The sequence below is a fragment of the Polistes dominula genome, unplaced genomic scaffold (assembly GCF_049000335.1).
Source record: "Polistes dominula isolate Pdom_NZ unplaced genomic scaffold, Pdom_raw_medaka contig_33, whole genome shotgun sequence".
NCBI lineage: Eukaryota > Metazoa > Arthropoda > Insecta > Hymenoptera > Vespidae > Polistes > Polistes dominula.
In genome coordinates this window covers 4,749,767-4,773,756 of record NW_028300998.1, presented here as the reverse complement: position 1 = coordinate 4,773,756, position 23,990 = coordinate 4,749,767, and the positions used below count along the sequence as shown (strand labels likewise).

Here is a 23,990-nt window from a genome sequence, read left to right as displayed (position 1 = left end):
CGCGCGCGCACACCAGAAAGAAAGAGATAGACAGACAGAGAGAGACAAGAAGAGAAGAGAGAGAGAGAAACTGAAAAACAGAGTACGAAAGAAAAGAGAAAAAAGAACTAATGTTTTTACTTTCTCTTTCTCTCTTTTTCTTGTCTCATAAGATTATTTTAAATTTACAAAAAACACGATACGTTCTTCAGCAATTTTCTTCTTATTATTATTAATATTATTCTTATGATTATTGTTGTTGTTCTTCTTCTTTAGTGATAATGTCGATTACAATTAAAATTTTAAGTTACTGCGTACTCGTGACATCGTTAAACAATGAAGAAAGAATTAAGTGCGTTTTCTAAATAGGTTCTTTCAAGATTTGTGTACACAAACTGTAATCACGGTTATCTTTAATTTATAATGAGGTTTTGAACGTAACGTAAGTTTTGATATTATTTTAGACGAATTAAACTAATTTATCTATCTGATAGTAATTCTATCTCACATAGTATATAATCATACATACATACATACATATATATGTAGAAATAGCATATATAGATTTTCTAAAGGAAACACACAGTGGCGTCATTTCACAAAAACACAATTAACGTGAATGAGAATAATTGGCGCTGTATTTGTATTTTCTTAGATTTTATCACTTGAGTTTCAAATGAAGTCAAAAAATAAGTTTGCTTATACTAATTATCGTTAAAGTAACACAATTATTAAATTTTTAGGAAGACATTAATAAAAAGAGAAATCAATAGGTAAAAGTTGGAATTTTCACCAAAATCTAAATTACATCAATTATAAATAATGAAGACCTTCAAAAATAGATACTAAATAATTTTCATCAGAGATAACTTGATAAGAATGTAAAGATGTAAATGTGTTCAGATATTATTTTGAAGATTATCAATTCATTTTTTATAAAACATACTAAAAATAAACCTTATATAATAACACGATTATAAATTAGGTTAACTTACAATAATAATTATCTTTTCAATAAATTTATCATTGTAATTAATGATCATATTCAATCGTATCATAATTTGCAATATCATAAAAATGATTTATTAATGAGTATTTAATAATAATAATAATGAGGAGAAATTATCGGGAATATTTATTTGTCAATGTTGTAAGAACTTTAAAATATGTTAATGTATAATAAATTATTTAATATAACTGCATAAACACAAAGTATAATTTTATATACATCATAAATTAACATAATTTACAAGATATATGATTAGCCAAATTGAATAATGTATCAGAGTAATTAGATTATATAGAAGTTTACTTTTCATTTGTAAAGTTCTTAGATTCGTACATTCGATACTAAGCAAGTATCAATAAACCTTATTCTAAAATTCTTTTTATAAGGCAATGATACTCTAGTACGAAATTACATGTAGCTGATGGTGAAAAATAATAACATAGAAGACAATTAACAATTAACATTGAAGAGTATTAAAAGTATGCATATTTAAAATAATGTATAATAAAAATTTTTTAAAATGTCCTCTTGTATACATATTAATATTTTATGTATTAAATAAAATCATTTTTTTTTTCAATAAAAGTATCGATAATGTCTTGATTGAAATATCTAAAAAAAAATATATTTACATATAACCCGAATCAATGAAAATGACTTTATTGCTATACTTCAAGGCACTCAGCTGTAACTAATTATAATTACGAAAATTCAAAATTTACAAGAGGTTTTTTCACAAGCGCAATATAATTATTATATTTGTCCACGTGAAAATCTATCATTCAACATTCCTGCTTTCATTAAAACAGATCTTTTTTGCGCAGGATCCATATATCGATTTACTTGCAAATCAATATTGCGATCGAATGGCCTCCTAGTTGGCAATCCAGCAGCTTTTGCTTCTTTTTCTTCCTTCTAGAAAATATTTTGAAAAATAAAAGAAATAATTTATAAAATATCAAATTAACAGTTTTAAGTATTAATATATAAATATAGATATTAAAAATACCTTTCTTTTCTTCTTAAGTTTACTTTGGTGTATCTCCAGCAATGATTTTTCTTGTTTTTTAGTCTTTTTTGGCTTTTCTTTATGTAACTCGATGCTATCTGGTTTCTTTACACTGCGTAATGCTGCTGCTTCTTCTTCTGCCTAATAAAATTAAAATATTTAGTTGTAAAAATGTGTTCGTATTAAAATATTTGTCATATTATTTAATCGACATACCTTTTGTTTTTTAGCTCTATCCTCTGGAGTATCGGTCCAACAAGATCTATCAGACATGTCTGGTCCAGGTCTAAGTCGAAATTTTCGCGCACGTAATCCAAAATCAGCTGCTCTAGTTGGAGGTAATTCCATCATCCAGTTTTCACGTTTATGTACTACATCATCCTTGGCAACCTTGAAAAATGATTATTTTAAACATGCATACATATATTAATGGCGTAATAGTTGCAATGTAACATTTGGTCCTTACTTCTTGTTTAATTTCATGAAAATAATGTAATCCAGGTTTTTGTAATTCCTGGTATTTTTGGCCCTTATTTGTTGCACCAAAATCGGTTAAAGAGGGCGTATCTGAATCCTCATCTTCTAATTGTGAGTACATAGCCATACGTTCTTCCTCACTAAGTAATTTTAGATTTTCTGGCATTACAGGACCTATCAATTTACTTTTTGTGTCTCCTTCATTTGGTTGTTTTATTAAATGAGGTGGCAATGCTGGTCCAAAAGCAGCAGCATCATCCACAAATTCATTAATATTTTTCGATGGACTGTGAGATTCTTGATGTTCCTGATTTACTTCTTCCAAATTTAAAGCACTCATTGTATTTGAATGTTCATGATTATTTGACGAATCTTCTATTTTTGGCAAAGAAGGTCCAATCAATTCAATGTTATAATCTTCATCACTAACATCTTTAACAATACATTCTTTAGTTTCAAGTTTTTCAGTACATAAAGATGTATACAGATTTGTATCTTTGTTTTCATTTAATGTACATTGAGATGTTTTAATCTGCGGTGGTAACACTGGTCCATATATATAACTATTATTTTTTTCACTAGACTCACATTTTGCATCTTTTTCTTGTAATGATTGCACCTGATTGTTCATTATAGATGTTGGTTCTAAAGAATCTAATAAAGTATCTGAAATGGCACTAGGATTATTATTACTTGAACTTAACACTGGTGTATTGTTCTTGCAATTTACCTTTTGTAGTTCTTCCACATGTTCCTGATCAGGTGTTACTTGTTTTTTATTTACACATTCATATTGATTTTTTAACTGTTCTCTTCTTACTTTAGTCTTATGACAATAAGAAGATGAATATATACTTCTAGAATCCGAAATATCAGATACGTTTTCATCTGTTTCCGATAGAACATTGAAATCACGTAAATCTAAATCTTTACAATCTTGTGTATTTAATAGCGTGGCTGCTTTGCAGTCTTTATTCAATGAAATTGATTGTGATTCACTATAATCACGAATCTGTTCAATATTTTGACACGCACTATGTTCATTTTCTAAAGGATGCAGTCGTTTATCTTTGGTCTTTTTAATAGAATCATGTCTTCCATGTTCACTTCGAGGTTTGTCATTATCCGATAATTTTAATCGATTCGACTGACATGATCTATCCCGACTTTTATGTCGAGAATATTTATGCCTATCGTGATATTTGTTTTTGTATTTGTCTACAGATGATCTCTCATCGTAACTTCTATCACGAGAATGTTCTCGAGAATGTTCTCGAGAATGTTTACGATGACCATTACGTTCTCTTTCTCTAGAGTGCTTCAAATCTCGTAATCTATCTTTTGAGTCCATGGAATATTTTAGATTTTTATCAGTTGATGTAGAATTACTTTCTTTTGTGCTTTTATAATCTTTATGTGTTCCATATTTTGCATGTTTGGTAATATGTTTAGATTCTTTTTCATCGATCTCTCGATCCCTTGAACGTTGTGACTCTTTTCTACTAGTTTCATGCTTAGACCTTTCTTTTCTATCGCGGTAATTTTTATCCTCTAAATGAGATCTGTGTTTTGATTTCTTCTTAGGCGATTTCTCTTTACTCACAGTGTCTGGGATTATAGCTGCATCCTTGCGAGTAGCTTCAAAGCGGAATCGACGCCCGTCATCGCTATCCTGGCTTTCAGAATCTGTATCCATCGAAGTCATAGTTTTATTATTTTCTGAAAATACGAAAAATTTATAAGTAAAGTATTTAATAAACATAATGTACGTTACATGCAGAAAGTTATTGTATATTTTGATTTCTATGTGAAGACTTATACAGTATTTTATTGACATTAAAAAATATTGATAAAATTCAAGAAAAGAAAAAAAATAGAGAGTAACAAAAAATAAGGAACACTTGATTAAAGCAATTAAGTAAGATATTAAAACATAGAATTTAAGGGATTAAGTAATAGCTAGAAACAAGAGTTAGAAATGCAATAGTACTAGACCATTTTATTGATTAAATAGAAGCTAAAAAATTGTACATGTGGTGATAGATTGAAAATACAACTAGAAGAGATGTAATTACTACTCTAGGCGCTTGTCAGTGTCCTTAGCCTCTGTTTGCTTCTTCACAACAGTTTCGACTAGATTGCTAATTTTATCTGATTTCGATTCAGAAGGAATATTCGTCTGTAATTTTGATTGTAACATCTTCTTGATCTTTGCATTACTATACATAATGGATTTTTTAAATCCAGCTGTCAAAATTCCTTTTAAACTTTGTGTAACGCTAGATCTCCAGACAATTTTTTTTAAAGATCTTTTTAATATTTCACAGCATTCAGGATCATATGCGATAGAATGTAAACAGTCTTCCATATCCTTCGTTCTTGGACCTACAGACCATGCTTTTACCAACTTAATTTGAGGTGTTAGAGGTAATTGGTTTAAATGATATATTCTAGTAGTTGGATTTGTATCTTGATGACACATTACTGTCGGTTGTTCAGATTTAGGAAAATCTATAAATTGCTCGTAATGTTGTAAAATTGGTGCATACAATTCTTGGAAACTTTGTAATTGCGGGACTACAATATTGTGTATTTTATCTTTATTTTCTCCAAAAATCATACGAAAATCACCGCTGTAAGATAATCCAGCAATAACTTTATAAAAATTTATTTTGGTAAAATGTTCAGGAAGTAACAAGAATGCTGCACGAACAGCTGAATGTAAATTTTCCACAAGAGCCATACGTATCGGAGAATTTTCAGCTGGTTCTATCAGAACTTCTACAGGCTTATGTAATCTTCCTGCCACATATAAATTGTTCCAATCTATTAAATCTTCTATCAGAGAAATATCAGATATTACTCCATATTTAATAGTTTGTCCTGCTTTGGTTTTTACCAAGGTATTGTAATAAATTTTTGCACCCCAATTGTCTTGTATATTGGTAATAAATTTATGTCCGAGATATCTCATTGGTAAAAAATAATGTTTTGGATTAAGTTTTAAATTTTCTGCATGCCATTTGTTTGGGTTTTTTACAACAAATATAAGGTCCAACATTTTATCATCATGATTATTTAACTGTTTAAATGCACCAGATCCGTATGCAAAACAGAATTTAATATTTTTCGGAAATTCATTAAGAATCATTTTCAAATGAGACAATTCAGATATTTTCTTTAGCATTTTGACAATTAAAATACTGACTAAAGTGTACTAAAATCTTTTGTGTATTTCTTTTATAATTGTACAAATTATTTTTTCATATAATAAATATTCTTTATTGATCTTATTTTTTTTCTTTTCTTTTTATAAATATTAGAAATCTCATCTATATTTTAAGATACTAAAGATCTGACATTTAAGACCTCCTAATAGGGTCAATGTTAGCATAAATCATAGGAATTTGTAGTAATTTTCTCAGAGTCAATAAATATACTGTTGGACAATACTTTAAGTAATCGGCACCTGTTTGTAAGGATAATTCTTCACTAATGGTATCTCCCAACGCCGTCCGCACGGATGAAGAAAAGATAAATGAGATTTATCACTATCTGCGCCCCTTTTCAACGAAAGTCTAGTCACCACCTAACCTATAAAATTAAGGAATAAAATATCAATAAGATTATAAGAGGTATATATTTCACAAAAAATTATTTAAATCAATGCAAATAAAGTTAAAATAGATGGGAATAAAAAAACATACTTCCATTAAATATTAGTTGTTCTGACGTATTGCACACATGCGTGTCATAAACTTCAAAGATTATACAAATTATTCTAAACTTTTTTTCTACTGTTACACGAACAATAAGAAAAATGTACTAATTTAATAGCATTGCACAAACAACTCTAAATCTTAATCAACACTTCATAAGAAACACTGCACATGCAAAATTTAGATAATAAATACTGTAACTCTTTTAAGAGATCAGATGAGAAATAATCAAAGGAACGTACACACGTAGACGCATGCGTAAGAACAAACTTTCGATTAACTTTCATATTTTTATATCAGATAGCGCTGCTGTCATTTTCTATTTATTTAAGCCTTCTTTATCGACGAAACTTGTTTAAATAAATATATTTATTTATTGTCTTTTTTTCTCTTTTTCTCGATAAAAAAAGAATTTTATTATATAAAAGAGCCAATGCATATTCTGTTTATATCATTTTTATGAATTGAGTATAAGACTAATGAAATAGTTACACAAAAAAATCTTATTCTCATAATTACAATATTCGATATACATAGGCTATGAAGATATTTTCGTGAATTTCTTAAATTATATTGAAGTGTAATTTTTGTTATAAATTCTACGGCTAAGGAAGAACATTATTTCGGAACATTCACTCCTTGATATTGATGATGACACGTAAGCGAATGGTATCTGATATCTAATCAGCCTTATACAATTTTATTAATAATATATATATATATATATAAAACAAGTTATTTCGCTTTTGTAGAAGAACGAGATCTCAAATTCTTTTTAGTTGCTTGATCCACTTCAGGTAATTCATCATCTTCAGACAAAGTTGATTTTTTACCTAAAAGCATGAATTATTAAATTGTAGATATTTATAAAACCTAAATATTTATCTCATATTATATTTAAACTTACCTTCTTTTTTTTCAATTTTTGTTTTGGTTTTACTTTCGTAATAACAGGGGTTGTATTTTCTCGAGCGCGTTTAATTTGTTTCATGACGAACGAATGTAAGAGATAAATTTGGAAAAATACAATAACACTTAAAACAGTATACTGTACAATAGGAGTATTGAAGTTACCAGTAGTATAATCAAATGAACTTTCAGTTTGATTAAATCCGTATAAGAATACTAAAACTGCAAGTACTAAAGATGCGATATGAACAAACACGTATACTGAATTGGCAATCAGGAATGATACTGTAAACAAATTTATATATAACAATATTATTTTTAATTAATATGTGCAGAGAGAATGTAAATGACTTATGCGAAACTCACTTCTCGTTGTATTTTCTTTCTGATTAACAAAGTGATTAATTCTTGCAGCATGCAGTAAAACATCTCCAGTATAATGAAGGACAAGTAGTATGACGGTTACTTGTTGGAAACTGTAATAATTATAATAAAGAATTAATTATATTGATATAAAGTATTAAAGTATTTTATATGATGAAATTATAACATTATCATACTTTAAGAAATAGGCTGCGAAAGTGAACAACAAGCCAATGGTGGTAAATATAACACGTTGTACAATATCTTCTTTTTTTACTCGTTGAAAGTATAATTCTGGATAACAATGTAACCAGTAGGAAAGTTGCCCAATAAAAAATAATTTTAAGGAGAATGATAAGAGTACTGGATAATCAGTCCATAAAGAAGTTATGTTTAACAACAAATTATCTCTGAAACATTAACAAAATTATAAGTACAGGTATTCTATTTAAGATAACGTATTAAATAATAGATTTAACTTTTTACCTGATTATGATATCAATGCCCCAAATAACTGAGAGCAGATAAAATACTATCAATTGACAGGATTCATTGAACTTTGCAAGTTTTACTTTACTTAAGTGAAGACGTTTTGATATTTTCTGAAAAGAATAAAATAGATATTTTATAATAAAATATTTCTTTTTCAGACACATACTATATTTGATGCATGAATATACTTACATCGAATATGTATTCTTGAAATACAGCATGCATTACAATAGTTATTAAAAAATAAAAAAATACAGCACATGCATCCTTCCAACCAGTCGTATATTTTAGTGGTAATGTTGGATCATTGGTAATTGCTGTAGAAACATTATGATGTATAGCAATAAACGTATAAGCCCATGGTGACGTGACCTGCAAAATAAACATTTACAAATTTTAAACTTTATTTAAAAAAAGTATGTACATTTAAAAGACTATTTTAAAAATTCATATATTTACATAGAAAAGCAATATTTAATAAAATACAATAAAATTAAATTTAAAATATTTGATCATAATAAATATAAATCTAAGATATTACATTCATTAATAATTCAAATATTAATTAAAATTCTACAAATATGAATAAAATGAACCGAAGACATTAATGTCAGAAAGTAACATATGTTCGTAAGTTACTCACTGTCAAAGTCAAATAATTTTATTAAAACATTTTATAATTCGCACATAAATCTCGTGATTTCTATAATGCATAAAAATGAATTATTATAGAAACACAAAATAATAAACAATTGAAGTCAATTTAATGATACATTAAGATAAACCAAATAATACGGACACTGACCTGCATCATTAAACCGATTACAAATACCATAGCCACGCAGGCGACAATATCCGCGTGATTTTGAATAACAAATTCATGACTGAATATTGGTGGATTTTTGTTAGAATTTTTTCTCCCTTTAATCGTAACCATTTTTAGAAAAAAATTAATTTACTTTTGACGTGATAGTTTTGAATTGTAGCGTTGTGAGCGGCAGCTCGTTTCACACAACCGCTCACCACCGCACTTTGACAGACTACTATCTGCTACTAACCACTGTTCGCCACCTTACGTGGCTTTCGGTTTAAAAACGTTTTGACCACGTTCAACCACGTTGCCGATAAGAGTTGTATTCATATTTTAACAATCATCAATTTTAGTTTCTTTTTTGTACGTGACGCGGAGCTAGTGTATTCGAATTAATTGTTAACAATATTTAACAGCAGATGGCGTGCACCTAACCACGACACTAGCGAACCTATTAATAAATGTGCTGTTATAAGTGAACTATATTATACCATATAAATCTGCTTTTTTGTACATTTGCGGCGATCCTGGTAAATTGTCGAATTTTCTGTTATTTCAATCAACGAGACAAAGATTACAAGTACGTTATTATTGTTCTTCTCACAAAACTGTTAATCAGATAATCGGATGATATATATTTCTGTGCGTGATTAATTCATATTTGATAAAATATTGTTAGAATTACTTTATACAATAAATTCATTTATTATATCAAAATTGTATTTTGACTTAGCAATAGAATAATTATTTTGTATTTTATTTATATTACTTTTTCCTTTTTTCTTTAAGGCATCGATAAAAATACCGTCCAAGAGGGCTGTTCAGCCTTTTTGATATCATGGATGAGTCTAAGCAAAGAGGTAGCGATATGGAAATAGATGATAATATTGTTGCTCCGGTAGACGTACCAATGGAAGTTGATGAAGATACATCTGAAAGAGATCCTAATGCATCTTCTGGTCTTTCAAGTGCGATGAAAGTTATGGCATCTTCTGGTACAGTTGGTTCCGTATCTATCAGTTTACATCCTTTGGTTATTATGAATGTTAGCGAACACTGGACCAGGTTAAGAGCTCAAGAAGGATCCGAACAATTAGGTATCTTGATCTTGCATTAATTTTCTTATAACTTTGAGTTTATTATTGAATGATTATAATGACAAGTTTCTTTTTCAGTTTATGGAGCGTTAATAGGAAAACAGAAAGGACGTAATATAGAAATTATGAATTCCTTTGAGTTATTATTTACATGCATTGCTGATGATGTTATCATTGATAGGGATTATTATAATACAAAAGAGGAACAATTTAAACAAGTTTTTAGTGAAATGGACTTTCTTGGGTGGTATACTACTGGAGATTTGCCCAGTGAGAGAGATATTAGAGTTCATAAACAGATTTGTGAAATCAACGAAAGTCCAGTACTTTTAAAATTGGATCCAAGACCAAAAAATACAGATGTAAGAAATACTTCATGAAACTGTAATGATTTCTAAAGAATTGAAAAATATTTTACATATATAGTGTACCTTTTATTACAGCAATTATCTGTTTCCATGTATGAGTCTGTGATTGATTTAGTTAATGGAGAAGCTACTATGTTATTCGTTCCATTAACTTATACGTTAGCTACAGAGGAAGCAGAAAGGATTGGAGTCGATCATGTTGCGAGAATGTGTAGCAATGAACAGGGAGAAAGTTCTTTAGGTAAAATATTTTTTGCTTCTTATAAATTTTATTTCTCTATTTTAATATTTGATATCATTTTTGTTAAATGCTTAGTGGCAGAACATTTGGCAGCTCAACACAGTGCTATTAAGATGTTACATTCGAGAGTAAAATTAGTTTTAAGATACGTGCAAGCGGTACAGAGTGGCGAATTAAAAGGAAATCACGAAGTTTTAAGAGCAGCCTGTTCTCTTGGATACCGTTTACCTGTATTAAATAATCCTAAATTTAGAGCTGATTTTTATAATGTATGTATTTAAATATTTGTATTTTTCTTCTATATATATATATTACATTTATGTAAATATAATAATTTATTTGTATTTAATTTCAGCAATGCAATGATTTTGCTCTGATGACATACTTGGGCATTATAACCAAAGGTTGCAATAATATAAATCAATTTGTAAACAAATTTAATATACTATATGATAGACAAGGTGTTGGTCGACGTTTGCGAAGTTTGTTTTTTTGATAAGTGAATGGAACATTTTGTTTTTTATACTTTCCTTTTCTTACACCTTATTAAAATAATAAACTCAGGATTTTGAAAATAAAATCATCAGTGCAATCGGTGAGTAAATTTTGCAGAACAATGGAGTACATTGTATTGAATATGGAATAAAGCGCTAAGCAGGTACACTCAAACTCTAGTTTTATAAGTTAATCGACTGAAGTAAGACATTTCACTTATATGAAAAAAAATAGCTAAACGTAACGAAGGATATTTATGATACTTATAAAAAATATTTATATACCTTATTCGTATGCTTTGATTTAGAAACAATAAACCAGGAATGCGGTATTTCATTAATTGTGTTTTAGGATATATTAACTATCTCTAAGATGTAAAGTCAATAAAGCCTGTGATGCATTATGTGAATTATATTGCTTTACTTCACATTCAGTTTTGTATTATGTTATAAATAATATTGAAAGAACAATTTGATATAATCTATCGAATATTAAATAAAAAAATTTTATATGTCGATTATGTAATTGAACGTAAGTCGATTTATAGTGAAATTTTGTTTAAAATTAATTCCATTCGGCTTTTCTTAATATAATATAAAAAATAATGGATACTATTTACATAAGTTTATACGGTCTCGCAAGTTCAATACAAACATAATATAATATGCTCAAAAATGAGATACGTATAAATAGTACATAAGAGAATTGTTTAATGAATACTTTCACTCGTTGTTTTGTAATGGAAGACCTTGTGTTAATAGACGCATTCTCCTTCACAGGCTACATTAATGTCTATTCCATATAAGTAGATGTATACAAATTATTTAATATATAAAAAGCAGCCTGTATATTTGTTTATAAAATATGACAAAAAATTGTTCTAAAATTCTATTCATTGTTGTAATACCTTAGCTGTAGAAAGTTGTAAACCGCGAAGATTATTCATCAAATGGGAAATTTTCTGATCAATACTCTTTCACTTTTTACATTTCATTTCTATGAGATTGAGGCTTACAATCTTATTTGCTAAAATTATTTATTATTCTTAAACTAGAGTTTATTGTATCGTGCAGAGTTTTATTTATAGTAAAAGCAGTATCCTTGATTATTTTGGATAAAAATCTTGTTCATAAAAGCGCTAAGTTCGCTTTTAAAATATCACTTTAGGAGTAAAACTTCGTCTCATTAAATATTGATATATTTGCTGCAAAAAATAGAATTTCTTTTTTATTTTTATGGGTGTATATAAATTTTGTGAAATATTTCTGTTATTTTTGGACCATATGGTTACAAATTGCGTATAGATAAACTTATTTTCTTTTAAACATAAAACTTGTTTTGGATTTGTCTTCTTTTTTTCCTCCTTTTTCTTAGCTTCTTTTGATATTAAAGTGCCGTTTTTCTGCTTGTACTAGCAATTACTCTTTATGTTATATATTTATATATATATGTCAATGTCTTACAAATTTTACTGTATAAAATATAGATCAGTATATATCGTGTTTTATTAATAATTATATGCAAATATGTTTCATTGTATAAACAAAGAGTTAGAATTGACATGTTATACATTCGTGTTACTAATATATCATATTGTACATCTGTTTAACTTGATAGTTGTGCTATAGTTATTATCATTTTTTCTTTTTTTTTTTTTTGAATACTACTATTCCTATATAATCATTAAAACCTTTTTTCCCTGAAAAAATGCACTTTTTCATGTATTTACAGAAAATATCAGAATATCTACTTTTACTTCGATAGGGCTATTTTGTACAGCTTGTGCAGTTGTGAAACATCGTATTGATATGCTAAATGATAAATTACTTCGTTTTGATTATTGATCATTTTCATTTTTAAGTTTAGTTAAGTTTAAATCTTGGAAAGATAAAGTAGAAAAAGAAGTTACTTACTTTTACGTGACTCTTTCATTCTAACAATTTAGTGTAAGAATAATTATGTTTTACTTGATGTTTTATAAAATTGACAGTATCAATGATTATTACATTCTAGTCGTTTTATTGAGAGTTTATATTAAGGAATTAAATTAGAGATTATATTTACAATGATTTTAGTTCACCAAATTGATAGAATGTAAGAGTAAAACGTAAGCAACATCTTATTCGATCGTATACTTATAAATATCTTATTGCAATTTTTTAGTTTCAATTCATTTTTTTTAGACCTGTTTTCTTTTTCATTATTATTATTTTCTTTTAGTACCATTTCTTATTTCGATTCATTGTCGTCAGCTATTGACATTGTATTTTGTTCACGCGACATTAGTAAGCTGTCCTCTATCATAGTAGCAAGAATGTCTACTAAAACGGACAGCATTTGGTCAGGTTAAGGACTTAACTTGTCCATGCCAATTAATTCTTCAAAAAGATTATTTCTATTTACTACCTTTTCTTCTATTGCTTGTTTGGAAAAATTCAAGGTAGCTGCAGCTAAATCACCTACTGACCATTGTCTATCTAGAAGAACTCTACTTATTGTATCCAACTAAAATGTAAATAATATAATTAGTTTAAATTTGTTCTCTTCGTTTTATTTAAAAATTTTCATTCGATTCTTACCTTAGATAAAGAACAGTTTCCTGCGGTGTAATAAATTAATCTTGGTACACCTGCCAATGAAGCTGCTAACCATTGTATGACAAGCTTCAATTGTGGATCACCTTTCAACCTTGACCCACAACCCCAATTGCCTGTTGCTACGGACAACAATCCGCCAATGTTTGAATTATTCTCTCGAGGTATCTATAAATATAATAGTTATTACAGATTATTCTTTGATTTTATTTATCACATATTTGCATAAATATATTACATTTTCATATGTAACATAATTTTATAATATAAAAAATATATAACATTTGTAAATGTTGCTGTGATATTGTATAAAAGTGCATTGACATGCAGTAAATGAATATTTATAGAACATAAAGTATTATTGTTAATAAACTATGAGACAGTAGATAAGAAGGAAGCATAAAAGGTAATATTTAGTTTCCTAATTTAAATATTTTGGTTATAGTATTTTTTTTTCGTAAACAAACGATGTTTGATTATTGTTCTATATTGTATCGAATTATTCAGCTTTTTAGAAAAAGATAATTACTAATTTATAAACGAACGAAATATGTTATCTTAATTTTCACAAATAAAAAAAGCACATTATAAGGTAGATAGAATGAGAGACAGATAAATGTTATGTTAATTATTAAAAACTAGTTTTGGCTGAAGCTAAAGCAGTGTTTATAATATTGATCATGCACGAATAATTAGTATATGTAGAAGTTCGTTGATTTTTTCTTCTTTTTTTAATTAATAATTGATATATTTGTCAGATTTAAATTATTTAAACATATCTTTAGAGAGAAAGAGATAGATAATCGAAGTGATAGGCATCAGATAAAAGTTTAGAATTGTCGACGTTATTACGTTCATTTTATCATGCGTTAGATTGTTACATAGATATTTATGTATACAAATTCACAATATCATTATTGTGATTCTAACTAAGAATAAGTCTGCTCACTTCATTTACTAAATATTGTATGGACTTCTCTATAGGATTTCCATGCGTAGTATTATTGACATTAACTGATTCCGTAATATTATTATCATCAGTTCCAGATATCTTTCTATCTATAGATTTGGGTAGGTATACAGTAGTATAATCATCGACCAAGGTTTGATATACCTCAGAAGTAAATGCAACAGCTCGCAGTTTCCTGCGTTGGCAATCCTTCGTATCCTTTGTTATCGTAGCCTCATCGTTCAGAGCATCTTCGTAATATTCTATGTCTTCGGATTCAGTAACCTGTATGGTACAGCTTTAAATGTGTGTCTAATAAAATGTGAAATCTAACAATACAATATTCATTTGTCTAATTTTTTCAATGAAATTTTTTCTTATTTTATTTATATTATAATTAGGGTTATATATATAAAAAATAAATTCATATAGTCTCTCATTCTATCTCAATGGCGGTACACGATTCAATAGAATGGAATTATATTTTTATCATCTATTGAAAATAATAAAGTTAGTAAGAAGAAAATAGACTTTTTACCGATTGTTGCCTTCTGCTTTTCTGACGTGCCAGTTCTAAACTTAAACTTCTCACAGCTGAAGCTAATTTGTGCCCCTGATTGATATCAGTCGAATCGATGAAAGGTTGTGGTTCACCTTCTTGAAGTGGAACACCTGCGAACGATTCGCTTAGCGCTCTTTTTAATAAAGAACCAGCGAATCTAACAACTGCTCTGTCACGTGCATCCAATTCCCGATTTTCATCCGCTGCAATTGGATCTTCCAACCATTTTGATAATTGCTCGTAGACTTCTTCTAATTCAGAACAGAAGTCTAATAGAATAAGAACGAAAAATGTTCGATCAACGTATCGAAAATATTAAAGTTATACATGTTTTATATAAAATGTATTTTTACTTACCAGAATTATATTCGGTACTAAAACTATATTTACTGCTAGCATTAGTTTCTCTCCTTTGAAACGCTGGTGGTTGACTTTGTCGGAATCTACCTAACCACTTTTGCTCTGCTTCCAAAGACTCTTTTAAAAAATCTTCGTCTACCGTTTCATCTCGTAAAACGAATCCCCTTGAACCTCCTCTTTTGAGCCTGCAATATTCAGTGATACAACAGTAATTAACTTAATAATAGCTAATAGATGGGATTATTTAAGTATAAATAAAAATGATTTACTTGATATCCTGATCACAAACGTTACTTCCTGCGATACTTATCCCAACAGCGTAACTGCTTTCCCCGGAAGAAGTATTGGAAGTAGATGCACCAGTAGCTGTACTTTCTCGCTTGAGAGCTTCTTTCAATCTTTGTGCAAATGTACCTCGTCTTTCGGGTGTATCCAATTGCGAACTATAGCGTCTTGTTAACTTTTGTTCTTCTTCATCTAAAATTGATTATAAATTCTAAGCGAATCCTGAGAATAATATTCGTTCTTTTACGTACCAACTTCTTCGTCCATTGTATCTTTCGCACTATGAAAACTATCCGTACTTTGACTATTGCAACTACTGTAAACAGACATTTGACCAAGTGATTTCCGAGTGACTGGTAGAACTTCACCACTAGATCCAAGAACGATGAAACGATTTCTCTTGTTCGTATAACTGCTATCCTTGCAAATTCTTCGAGGGCTCGCTGATCGAATGAATTTACCGTTCGGTTTTGTTCGAAGTTCAGTACCACTTGGTGATTTGTTCAATTCACTAAACGTCGTTGTTTCAGCTGTAATAATTAGTAAATATGATAGATCAATCCTAATTATAATAGTTGTCATTATACTAGAAAAGTAATAGTTTAAATTGTTCGATTTCTAACCATCTTTCGTGCCATCGTAGGATTTATTTTCATTCTCAATTTCAGGTGGAGTGCTACTAAAACTTTCACCAATCGGCGATAATCTCCGAGCTCCTAAACTCCCATCTGGATCTAATTCATTTTTGATTGGGTCTGTTGGGCTACTCGGTACGTGTCTTTGTCGAAATCCTAGAAGAGACTTGTTCATTTCTCTCAAAATATTGTCCTCTACGAATTGAGTTAATGGTAATGTTGAATAATCTTCTGGATCTATACAGCAAATGGTTACCTTAAGAAAAAAAATAAATAATATAAAATTAATATAATAATAAATATTTTTTAAAACATAAGGAAACTTATTGATCACAATTAATATAATCAATTACGGTATTTGGTTTGGGAATAGCTTCAAATATTGCTCTGTTATGGGGATCGTTTATGATAGATATACGCCTAACATTTTCGACTACTAAAGCTTCGTTATCTTCCAAAGCCTCGACTGACAAAATTGCTGCGATCATTTCTGGATGAGTTGCTAACTGAAATAACAGATATTATATATTAAGATTGATATTACAGATGTTATATACAGATAATTATATTTATTTACATGTATGGTTTCTTGTGTGATATCACCGTCGAGTACTCCACCCCCGAATTTCGCACTTGCAAAACAAACGTAAACGGTTTCTGTTTCTTGTCTTCCCAAACGACCTTCATGACGAATCGTCAATGGACATAGTGGTATATTACTTTCGAGCCAATCTTCAATAGTCAACCATTGTTTTGATGTCATTACCTACGTACAAAAAACATAAAGGATTAAAATAATTGTCCTCTTTATTATTTCTTTTATTTGTTTGTTTATCCTGATTCATATCATTCTTAACAAACGCACTTTCATTTTACCTGTCTCGAAATAATCACTCGTCCGTCCAAAGCATCTTCGTTTTCGAGATAATCGTAGTAACGAAATATGCTTCTTAATTTTGCCTTTTGACAATTCCTAAAACATAGCAATATCTTTGTTAATATTTCGCCAATAATTATTATAATTATTTTTATCGGAATTTGACTCACGTGTGAAGATGTTTGAAAAAATTCGTGAAATTGAAATCTCTTAAGGTGGGATGTGTCTTTGTCGTTCTTTTTGGATACGTTGAGAAAAATGCATTAGCAATGAGAGAAGAGACAAAAGCGTAGCTATATTCGACACTGTCTCCTAACAAAAAAAAAAATATATTATATTATGTTTAAGTATACGTTTGTAAATGATCGCAAATATCTTATTGGAATATTAGAAAGTATTTTTTATGTTTTAACAAATTTATTATTTTTCTGTCTTTTATTATTTTTAATTTTTTTGTTTGTTAAATATTGTATAATTAGTTACCTTGTTGCTGTAAGCTGTAGTGTAAGCCCAAAGAAGGTTTTGTAGATCTCAAAGATTTAGCTCTTTCTACCATTCGTGGTATTGTTTTAGTGAATATTTGTTCACGCTCGTTAAAGTCGAGATCCTCATCGAGGAATTTCCCCAATCCTGTGAATAACTCGGGATCTTGAATGTCCTCTTCGGGATCTAAGCTTATGCTGAAACGAAAGTTCCCGCTGTTGTTTAAAATAATCAAATGAAATTAGACAAACAAGCGCCACCTTACGTAAAGCGCGAAGTAGAAAGCTCGTTTATAACTTCCTCTAATTGTATCGTTAAGCATGTGTTCTTTTTTTTAATTATTTTTTATCATAAAAGATTTACGAATATCATTTTAAGAGGATCATAAAAGATGAGACACTTTAACGAGATCCTTTAAACGTTTCTCTAATGCGCAGAAGCGACAAGTTAGTCGTAAATTTTACATTCCTTCGAGCAGTAACATCAAACAAAATAAAATACAGGCGTGAGATCATCGACCGAATATAGTTTCACGTTTGTGTGCATTGTCGTATCTTCGCCGAGTTAATTTTATAACTATGTCAAACGGAAATATTATTATAAATTAGATAAAAGCAAAAAAAAAACATTATTTCTTCTTTTCTATCCATTTTTTTTTTTAAATATTTTTTATTCATTGTCAGTCATTTTAAAGAACTTAAAAACATATCTATACCTACGTTTGTATTGTATACGCGCGTGTGTCCTTCGTGTGTGTTTTTGTTATATTTAACGCTACGTAATATAATACAATAAGATGCATAAAATGTCACGCTTACTTGCACATGTCGTGCAATCTCTGCATCGCGTCCATAAGATCCGTGGAGTTTTTGGCGAGTGCTGCTCTGTCCAATTGTTTTACCACAGCTGACCACCATGGTAGGTCACAAGGAAGCATAACTAAAGCCATTGTAGCTAAAAATCTGTTGAGAGAAAAAGAGAAAGCAACAAAAGTTGTTCGTCATTTCTTTTAGTTGGAATTTTTTTTACATTTTTTTTTGTTTCTCACCTCGAACTAGTCGAATGATTTTTCTATTATTTAGGAAACACTATTAATAGGACAAAGATTGATCACGATGAACTGTTCACACCGTGAAACGCGTATTTTCTAATCGTTTGGATTTACGAGACATCACGATTGTCAGTTAACATTTTCTTTGGCATCTAGCCCACGGTGAGTTGTGTTCTATTTCGTATTGACCTATATATATATATATAAATGTGTATATGTGTACGTATATATATATTCTTCATAGATATTATTATTGTATCGCGAGAGAGTAAATTTCTTTCGTAGGAAGGAACGTTTACAGGCAGGTCTATAAAGGTGCCTATTAGATTGCAACGATGCTTAGATACGATATCGACCCTTTTTCTCCCTAGCTTACCCTCTTGCTAAGGGTCTTTCTCGGGAAAATCTTTACTTGCTATGCTATCGTAAAAAATGATCACACCATAACTTAATACAATGATAATAATTTTGATAATAACGATAGCGATGAAAATGGCGATTACGATGTTAATTAAAACGATTTTTTAATCCTTTTTTTAAAATATAAAACTAATATTATTAATGAAACATTGTTTTTATTTAGTACAATAAGAAATATCAGATATACTATCTTTCAAATTATTTTGGACAAAATGTACTTTATATCATTTGTCTTGATAATTGCAAACCAAAATTTATTAATTAAAATTATTTTTTATTTATCTGTGAATTAATATCATTAATATTATTTGTTTTGAATGATTATTTTTGATTGTTAAAAGAGTTTTATTATTTATTTAGATTAATAAATAAATAAATAAAAACAAAGAGAAATGCATTTAGAGACTCGTTTGATCACATTATAAGAGTCTTCTCCTCTTTGGTGAGTTGAGAGGGGGTGCGTTACGTCCCGCGACATTTCGTAAATTCTACGCATGCGCGATGCACGTTGATATATAATTAGGCGCTTTTTCTTGCAGCAGGGGCGAGATGGACGTCGTTCGAGGTATAACGCACCGCTCCTCTCTCTCGACTTATTCTCTCTAACAGGGCATCACCCCGTTTATATAATCACCTTTCCTCCTTTCTTCGCCAGCACTTTTACACAAGCACACACTCTCCCTCCTTATTTCTCTTTTTCTCTGTTTATTCTCGTTTGCTCTGTTCGATTCTTCAAAGGAAGAAGAAGAAGACGAATAAGAAGAAGAGTCAGATTTTGAGACGCGTTGTCGCGGCGCCGCAAGCCACGACGCTCTGCGACCAATTTCTTTTTTGATCCTTCAAACGCCTGCACATAGTTGATATTTTTTCCCACCCCCTTCTAAAAGTATATCTTTTATTTTTTTTCTCTAATCTTCTCTCTGATATCTGTCTAACTTTATCACAATTTGTTCCTTTTTCTATCTATCTCTTCTTTTTTGTATTTTATATTTTCTTTTTTTTTCTATTTAAACCTACGATATCACAAATTTGTATCTGTTTTATAACAATTGGAATATCTTCCTTTTTTTGTTTTTTTTAGGACCCTTCAAACTTTAGGCCAATCTTCGTTTTTTCTTTGATTGGAGTCACTATATACTTCTCTTTAATCGCATTCCGGGAAAGGGGAAAAGGGTTAAAGCCAAAGGCATGGTATTTAATCTCGGCTTTACTTAAAGGGCGCACGAAAGAACGAGCGCACTGCCACGGACGTTACTACTGCCGTTGTCGTACGTGCGTACGTCGTTTTCTTCATAGGATTTTGCCGGTCCCCGTAAACCCGGACTATCTATCCCTTCTCTTTCTCTATTCTTCCATTTCACCACCCCTCAAACTCGTTATTTATAGAACGGCGTCGGCGCCCTGGACAAAACCCCTATATGTATACAACTCCTATTGCACAGTTTCAAACATTTCAGCCGAAGTAATTCTTCGTCAGTATTATACGAAACTTTCTATCTTATCAACAAAGACAAAAATGTCTACCTTACCAACACAGGGTAAGACAAGAAATCATATTTTTTATTTATTGTGAAATTTAAAAGTTGACTTACATTAGTTTTATCTGATCTGTAATTAGGAAAGTAATTAGTAGACCAATGTATTAGAAAAAATAACAATTATAAAACTATTTCTGTTTATTGATCAGTTAAAGTGGATTCCTATTTTACTAACGGTGGTAATAAATTCTAGCTTATAGGCGGTCAATAACGATATGGAACATGTATGGAACTCTGTCTTACTTTGATATAATATAAGTCAATTAAATTGTTATGGGAATAGTAAAATATATTAATATATAAATGTAATACAATTTTATTATAAATAATATTTATATATATCTTAAATAATTCCAATAATATAAAATATATATATATATATATATATATATATATATATATATATATATATATTTAAAATAAATATTAATTAATAATATATAAAATATATATTCTCTATAAAAAATATAGCTGGAAGCGAGAAGGAAAAACCTGCAAGAATATAGGTAAAAATTGCTAAATGCATAAACGTGTCTTTAATCTACACAGGTAGCTTTAACTGAACGTATATATGCGTCCTAAATTCACATAGATAGCTTTTACTGGACGCAAATATGCGTTCATAACACTCAAAGGGATAATTGAAAATTAGAGATTATACAAAGTTGTAAAGATTATAAGCATTAACGATTTAATGTCACGTTGGTTACTAACAACCCACATTGGACTCGCTATTCAGACCTTTGTGGTTAATTTTTGAAAAATGATATTTGATTAAAAAGTGCTTTACAATATCATCAGTTTATGCATTATTATCATGTATAATGTAATTTTCATAGCACAGGCTTTGAATGGGACGGGAAGTTAGGTAAATATAGATCGACATCCAACAGTGTTTGAACAACAGCATTTTAATAAGATTGAATTTATTTAACCAAACTGTTGGTACATTGAAGTAAACCCAACTACAGAAGGTTTGAGTGCCGCTAGAGAAAGAGAGAGAGAGAGAGAGAGAGAGAGAGAGAGAGAGAGAGAGAGAGAGATGAAATGAAATTTACAGTAAATCAAGTTCGTTAAAGTGGTTCTTAGAGAGATAGTCCTAGTTACATAGTTAAAGCCAGATTAAGTTAACATTAGGGTCGATATATTTATTCCTGTTCTAGGTGTGTTAACTGGTTGAGGGTACTCTAAATGCGCTTGACTGAATGTCGTATGTCACTTAGTTCGGTTGACGAAGGTAGACAATGGGATAGGTATCTCGGTCGCCATAATTTGAATATCATCTAACGTTATCATGACTAATAATCTTGTACAACTGAATTTTCTTTTGTTTACAAAATAATTATTTAACGTGGGTTAAATTATGATACTTTTTATGATATAATTAGACGATAATATATACATACAGAGTGAGCCAAAAGTTCTTGCGTAATTTAAAAAAATTTACTACACCTGTTAGACGGTTTTTTTTTTAATCATAAAACTCTTCGAACAGCTTTGCAGTTCTAGTATATTTAAGATGACCTAGGAACTTTTGGCTCACCCTGAATAACTTATGCTTAAAAAACACGATAAACTTTCAGATATGAAGTAATCAAGTAAGTTTGTGCCAAAAAAGAAAGAAACAAATAAAATAAAATAAACTGGAAAATAATAAACAGGATAAATATAAATGTGTGTCTTTGTAGTTTATACAAATTTAGAGAGGGATGAAATAAAACTGTAACTATATATATAGTTACATATATCTATTCTGCATCATTTAAATTAAAATTAATAGACGACACATCACTTTAGTTTTAAATTGAAAATTCTTTTATCTGTAAGAGTTTTATATCATTCTTCCTATAGGTATATCCTGTGGAGAACACTTGGTCAAGCTAAGTAAAAAAAAAAAAAAAAAGAAAAAATAAGAAAGAGAAAGAGAAAATTTTAACGAATCTTTGATAAAAAGAGAGAAAAACATGTTGTACTCGTGAAAGGGTGGGAAAGAAAAAGTGAGAAAGAAAGGAAATATAATACTTCTCTGAGTAAGTAACTACGAAGGAAGGAGTGAGAGCTCGAATAGAAGAAAATTGTTGGAAAAAGGGAAGATAAAGACGGTCGAAAGGTGCTTCTGTGCATGCTGGACACGCTCCACGTCCATTTCTTTTAGCCACGTTCTACGCAACGTCCATTGGTCCGGGCACCTAGCTTTATTAAATTCCCGTTGTGCAGTATTGTCCGACCACTTTTACCTCGACTCGCGGTTCAAACAATTATCTACGCGTTCCTTTTAATCTCGCCGAATCGTTTCGAAATTTGATATGATAAGTTCCTTCATTTTTCAGTCTTTCATTCAAATTTTTAATTTCGTTTTATTTTATTTTATTTTATTTTTTTAATTTAATTTTCTATTTAATCTTTACGTTTGAATCGATTATTTTCAATATTTGATTTTAATTTAATGTGAAAAATTGTATTAGATTAAAAATTGATGAAAAATTGGTAAACGTCGACACATTTGTCGATTTGTTTTTTTTTTTTTTTTTTTTTTGAAAGAATAAAAAGAAAATGTTCTTAGTGCTATCAGTTTTTAATAGAAAATCGTCGAATCTCTTTTTACGGTTCGAATTGAAAATATACACTTATGTAAGAAATTCTGCGTTAGTACGTTGTTTCCGTTCAAGCACGCCGTGGAAATACTTCTCTTACCGTCTTTAATCTAGACTAAAGCTAAACGTTATGTTTCCTACGTGTCCGTGAAGATCTTCTCGTTCGGTTGGTTTTAACCGGTTGAATCGTAGTTGGGTTTGTTCCATTTCGAAATACCCGAAAAAATCCAGACACAATTTTATCTTTCGAGTCTCCATTCTTTTGGTGTATGTGTGTGTTTATATGCGTGTTCTTTTTTTTTTTATCAATTTAAAGTGATTCGGGATAAAAACAAAAGTAAATAGGAACATAACGAAAAGTTAATTTCTCGTTGATAGGTACGAAACTAATAAAACTACAAATAAAATGTCAACTAGGGAATTCTATTGAAAATTTTCTTTTTTTTTTTTGGTCGGAAAATAATTAAAAATTCACCGAACAATGTAGAGAATTTACTAACTCGTTGCGATGATAAAACAGATAGAGAAGTTCGAAACAAGTTTGAGAGAGAATAAAAAATATATTTTTAGAATAATATCGTTTTTTATGGGTTGCGGTCATGACGAATGCGGCTTAAAGCATTCGTGATAATCTTCCTTCGAACCTGTTGATATGCCGTTTCGAGAATATACT

The 23,990-nt window shown here is 29.5% G+C and overlaps 5 protein-coding genes and 1 long non-coding RNA gene across 14 annotated transcripts; 2 read left to right on the top strand and 4 right to left on the bottom strand.

The window, feature by feature from the left end:
* The first annotated feature begins 187 nt into the window (after positions 1-187).
* LOC107066716 (uncharacterized) lies at positions 188-2,786 on the top strand. Its single transcript, XR_016176920.1, has 4 exons — positions 188-421; positions 2,228-2,335; positions 2,499-2,585; positions 2,646-2,786. It is a non-coding gene; the product is annotated as an uncharacterized LOC107066716 (long non-coding RNA).
* On the bottom strand, positions 1,423-6,068 carry LOC107066688 (uncharacterized). Of its 3 annotated transcripts, none has more exons than XM_015321545.2 (5): positions 5,944-6,068; positions 2,464-4,193; positions 2,214-2,387; positions 1,998-2,138; positions 1,423-1,903 (listed from the first exon to the last, which is right to left on the bottom strand). In XM_015321545.2, the coding sequence occupies exons 2-5, from the start codon at positions 4,177-4,179 to the stop codon at positions 1,742-1,744; spliced, it is 2,193 nt and encodes a 730-aa protein (XP_015177031.2). In that variant the 5' UTR covers positions 4,180-4,193; positions 5,944-6,068; the 3' UTR covers positions 1,423-1,741. The 3 variants fall into 3 exon arrangements, with proteins under 3 accessions (XP_015177031.2, XP_015177042.2, XP_089029661.1); XM_015321556.2 differs by lacking the exon at positions 5,944-6,068 and adding an exon at positions 4,550-4,681; XM_089173535.1 differs by lacking the exon at positions 5,944-6,068 and having other exon boundaries at positions 2,464-4,311.
* Positions 4,454-5,801, bottom strand: LOC149032240 (phosphatidate cytidylyltransferase, mitochondrial). Its single transcript, XM_089173540.1, has one exon. It carries the CDS (start codon positions 5,659-5,661, stop codon positions 4,549-4,551), a length of 1,113 nt encoding a protein of 370 aa, XP_089029666.1. The 5' UTR covers positions 5,662-5,801; the 3' UTR covers positions 4,454-4,548.
* A 565-nt stretch (positions 6,069-6,633) lies between the features above and the next one.
* TRAM (translocating chain-associated membrane protein 1) lies at positions 6,634-9,051 on the bottom strand. The gene is made up of 7 exons (XM_089173545.1): positions 8,763-9,051; positions 8,150-8,329; positions 7,952-8,067; positions 7,663-7,875; positions 7,469-7,578; positions 7,097-7,387; positions 6,634-7,026 (listed from the first exon to the last, which is right to left on the bottom strand). Exons 1-7 carry the CDS (start codon positions 8,892-8,894, stop codon positions 6,929-6,931), a joined length of 1,140 nt encoding a protein of 379 aa, XP_089029671.1. The 5' UTR covers positions 8,895-9,051; the 3' UTR covers positions 6,634-6,928.
* Positions 9,052-9,197: 146 nt separating this feature from the next.
* Positions 9,198-11,378, top strand: CSN6 (COP9 signalosome subunit 6). Of its 2 annotated transcripts, none has more exons than XM_015323923.2 (6): positions 9,198-9,348; positions 9,558-9,865; positions 9,944-10,227; positions 10,309-10,474; positions 10,550-10,743; positions 10,830-11,378. In XM_015323923.2, exons 2-6 carry the CDS (start codon positions 9,607-9,609, stop codon positions 10,968-10,970), a joined length of 1,044 nt encoding a protein of 347 aa, XP_015179409.1. In that variant the 5' UTR covers positions 9,198-9,348; positions 9,558-9,606; the 3' UTR covers positions 10,971-11,378. The 2 variants fall into 2 exon arrangements, with proteins under 2 accessions (XP_015179409.1, XP_015179419.1); XM_015323933.2 differs by having other exon boundaries at positions 9,254-9,410.
* Positions 11,379-12,787: 1,409 nt separating this feature from the next.
* On the bottom strand, positions 12,788-20,630 carry LOC107067927 (uncharacterized). Of its 6 annotated transcripts, none has more exons than XM_015323880.2 (16): positions 19,820-20,626; positions 18,763-18,954; positions 18,533-18,676; positions 17,715-17,911; positions 17,402-17,543; positions 17,231-17,327; positions 16,932-17,120; positions 16,708-16,860; positions 16,343-16,610; positions 15,971-16,249; positions 15,704-15,911; positions 15,432-15,619; positions 15,051-15,343; positions 14,513-14,797; positions 13,549-13,731; positions 12,788-13,474 (listed from the first exon to the last, which is right to left on the bottom strand). In XM_015323880.2, the coding sequence occupies exons 3-16, from the start codon at positions 18,661-18,663 to the stop codon at positions 13,316-13,318; spliced, it is 2,772 nt and encodes a 923-aa protein (XP_015179366.2). In that variant the 5' UTR covers positions 18,664-18,676; positions 18,763-18,954; positions 19,820-20,626; the 3' UTR covers positions 12,788-13,315. The 6 variants fall into 6 exon arrangements, with proteins under 6 accessions (XP_015179366.2, XP_089029653.1, XP_089029654.1 ...); XM_089173527.1 differs by having other exon boundaries at positions 14,678-14,797; positions 15,051-15,325; positions 19,820-20,621; XM_089173528.1 differs by having other exon boundaries at positions 14,678-14,797; positions 15,051-15,322; positions 19,820-20,621.
* Positions 20,631-23,990: the final 3,360 nt, after the last annotated feature.

Excerpts from the sequence above, each read along its gene's own strand:
- LOC107067927 (XM_015323872.2), bottom strand. The coding sequence starts at position 18,663 with ATGGCTTTAGTTATGCTTCCTTGTGACCTACCATGGTGGTCAGCTGTG. Across the intron at positions 15,912-15,970 it reads TACAATGGACGAAGAAGTTG|ATGAAGAAGAACAAAAGTTA; the intron begins GTACGTAAAAGA and ends AATCAATTTTAG. Across the intron at positions 14,798-15,050 it reads AAAGCAGAAGGCAACAATCG|GTTACTGAATCCGAAGACAT; the intron begins GTAAAAAGTCTA and ends TGTACCATACAG.
- CSN6 (XM_015323923.2), top strand. The coding sequence starts at position 9,607 with ATGGATGAGTCTAAGCAAAGAGGTAGCGATATGGAAATAGATGATAAT. Across the intron at positions 9,866-9,943 it reads AGAAGGATCCGAACAATTAG|TTTATGGAGCGTTAATAGGA; the intron begins GTATCTTGATCT and ends TTTCTTTTTCAG. Across the intron at positions 10,475-10,549 it reads ACAGGGAGAAAGTTCTTTAG|TGGCAGAACATTTGGCAGCT; the intron begins GTAAAATATTTT and ends TTAAATGCTTAG.
- LOC149032240 (XM_089173540.1), bottom strand. The coding sequence starts at position 5,661 with ATGCTAAAGAAAATATCTGAATTGTCTCATTTGAAAATGATTCTTAAT.
- LOC107066688 (XM_089173535.1), bottom strand. The coding sequence starts at position 4,311 with ATGTCAATAAAATACTGTATAAGTCTTCACATAGAAATCAAAATATAC. Across the intron at positions 2,139-2,213 it reads ATAGAGCTAAAAAACAAAAG|GCAGAAGAAGAAGCAGCAGC; the intron begins GTATGTCGATTA and ends TAATTTTATTAG. Across the intron at positions 1,904-1,997 it reads AACTTAAGAAGAAAAGAAAG|AAGGAAGAAAAAGAAGCAAA; the intron begins GTATTTTTAATA and ends AATATTTTCTAG.
- TRAM (XM_089173545.1), bottom strand. The coding sequence starts at position 8,894 with ATGGTTACGATTAAAGGGAGAAAAAATTCTAACAAAAATCCACCAATA. Across the intron at positions 7,579-7,662 it reads TTCGCAGCCTATTTCTTAAA|TTTCCAACAAGTAACCGTCA; the intron begins GTATGATAATGT and ends TAATTATTACAG. Across the intron at positions 7,027-7,096 it reads ATTGAAAAAAAAGAAGGTAA|GTAAAAAATCAACTTTGTCT; the intron begins GTTTAAATATAA and ends TCATGCTTTTAG.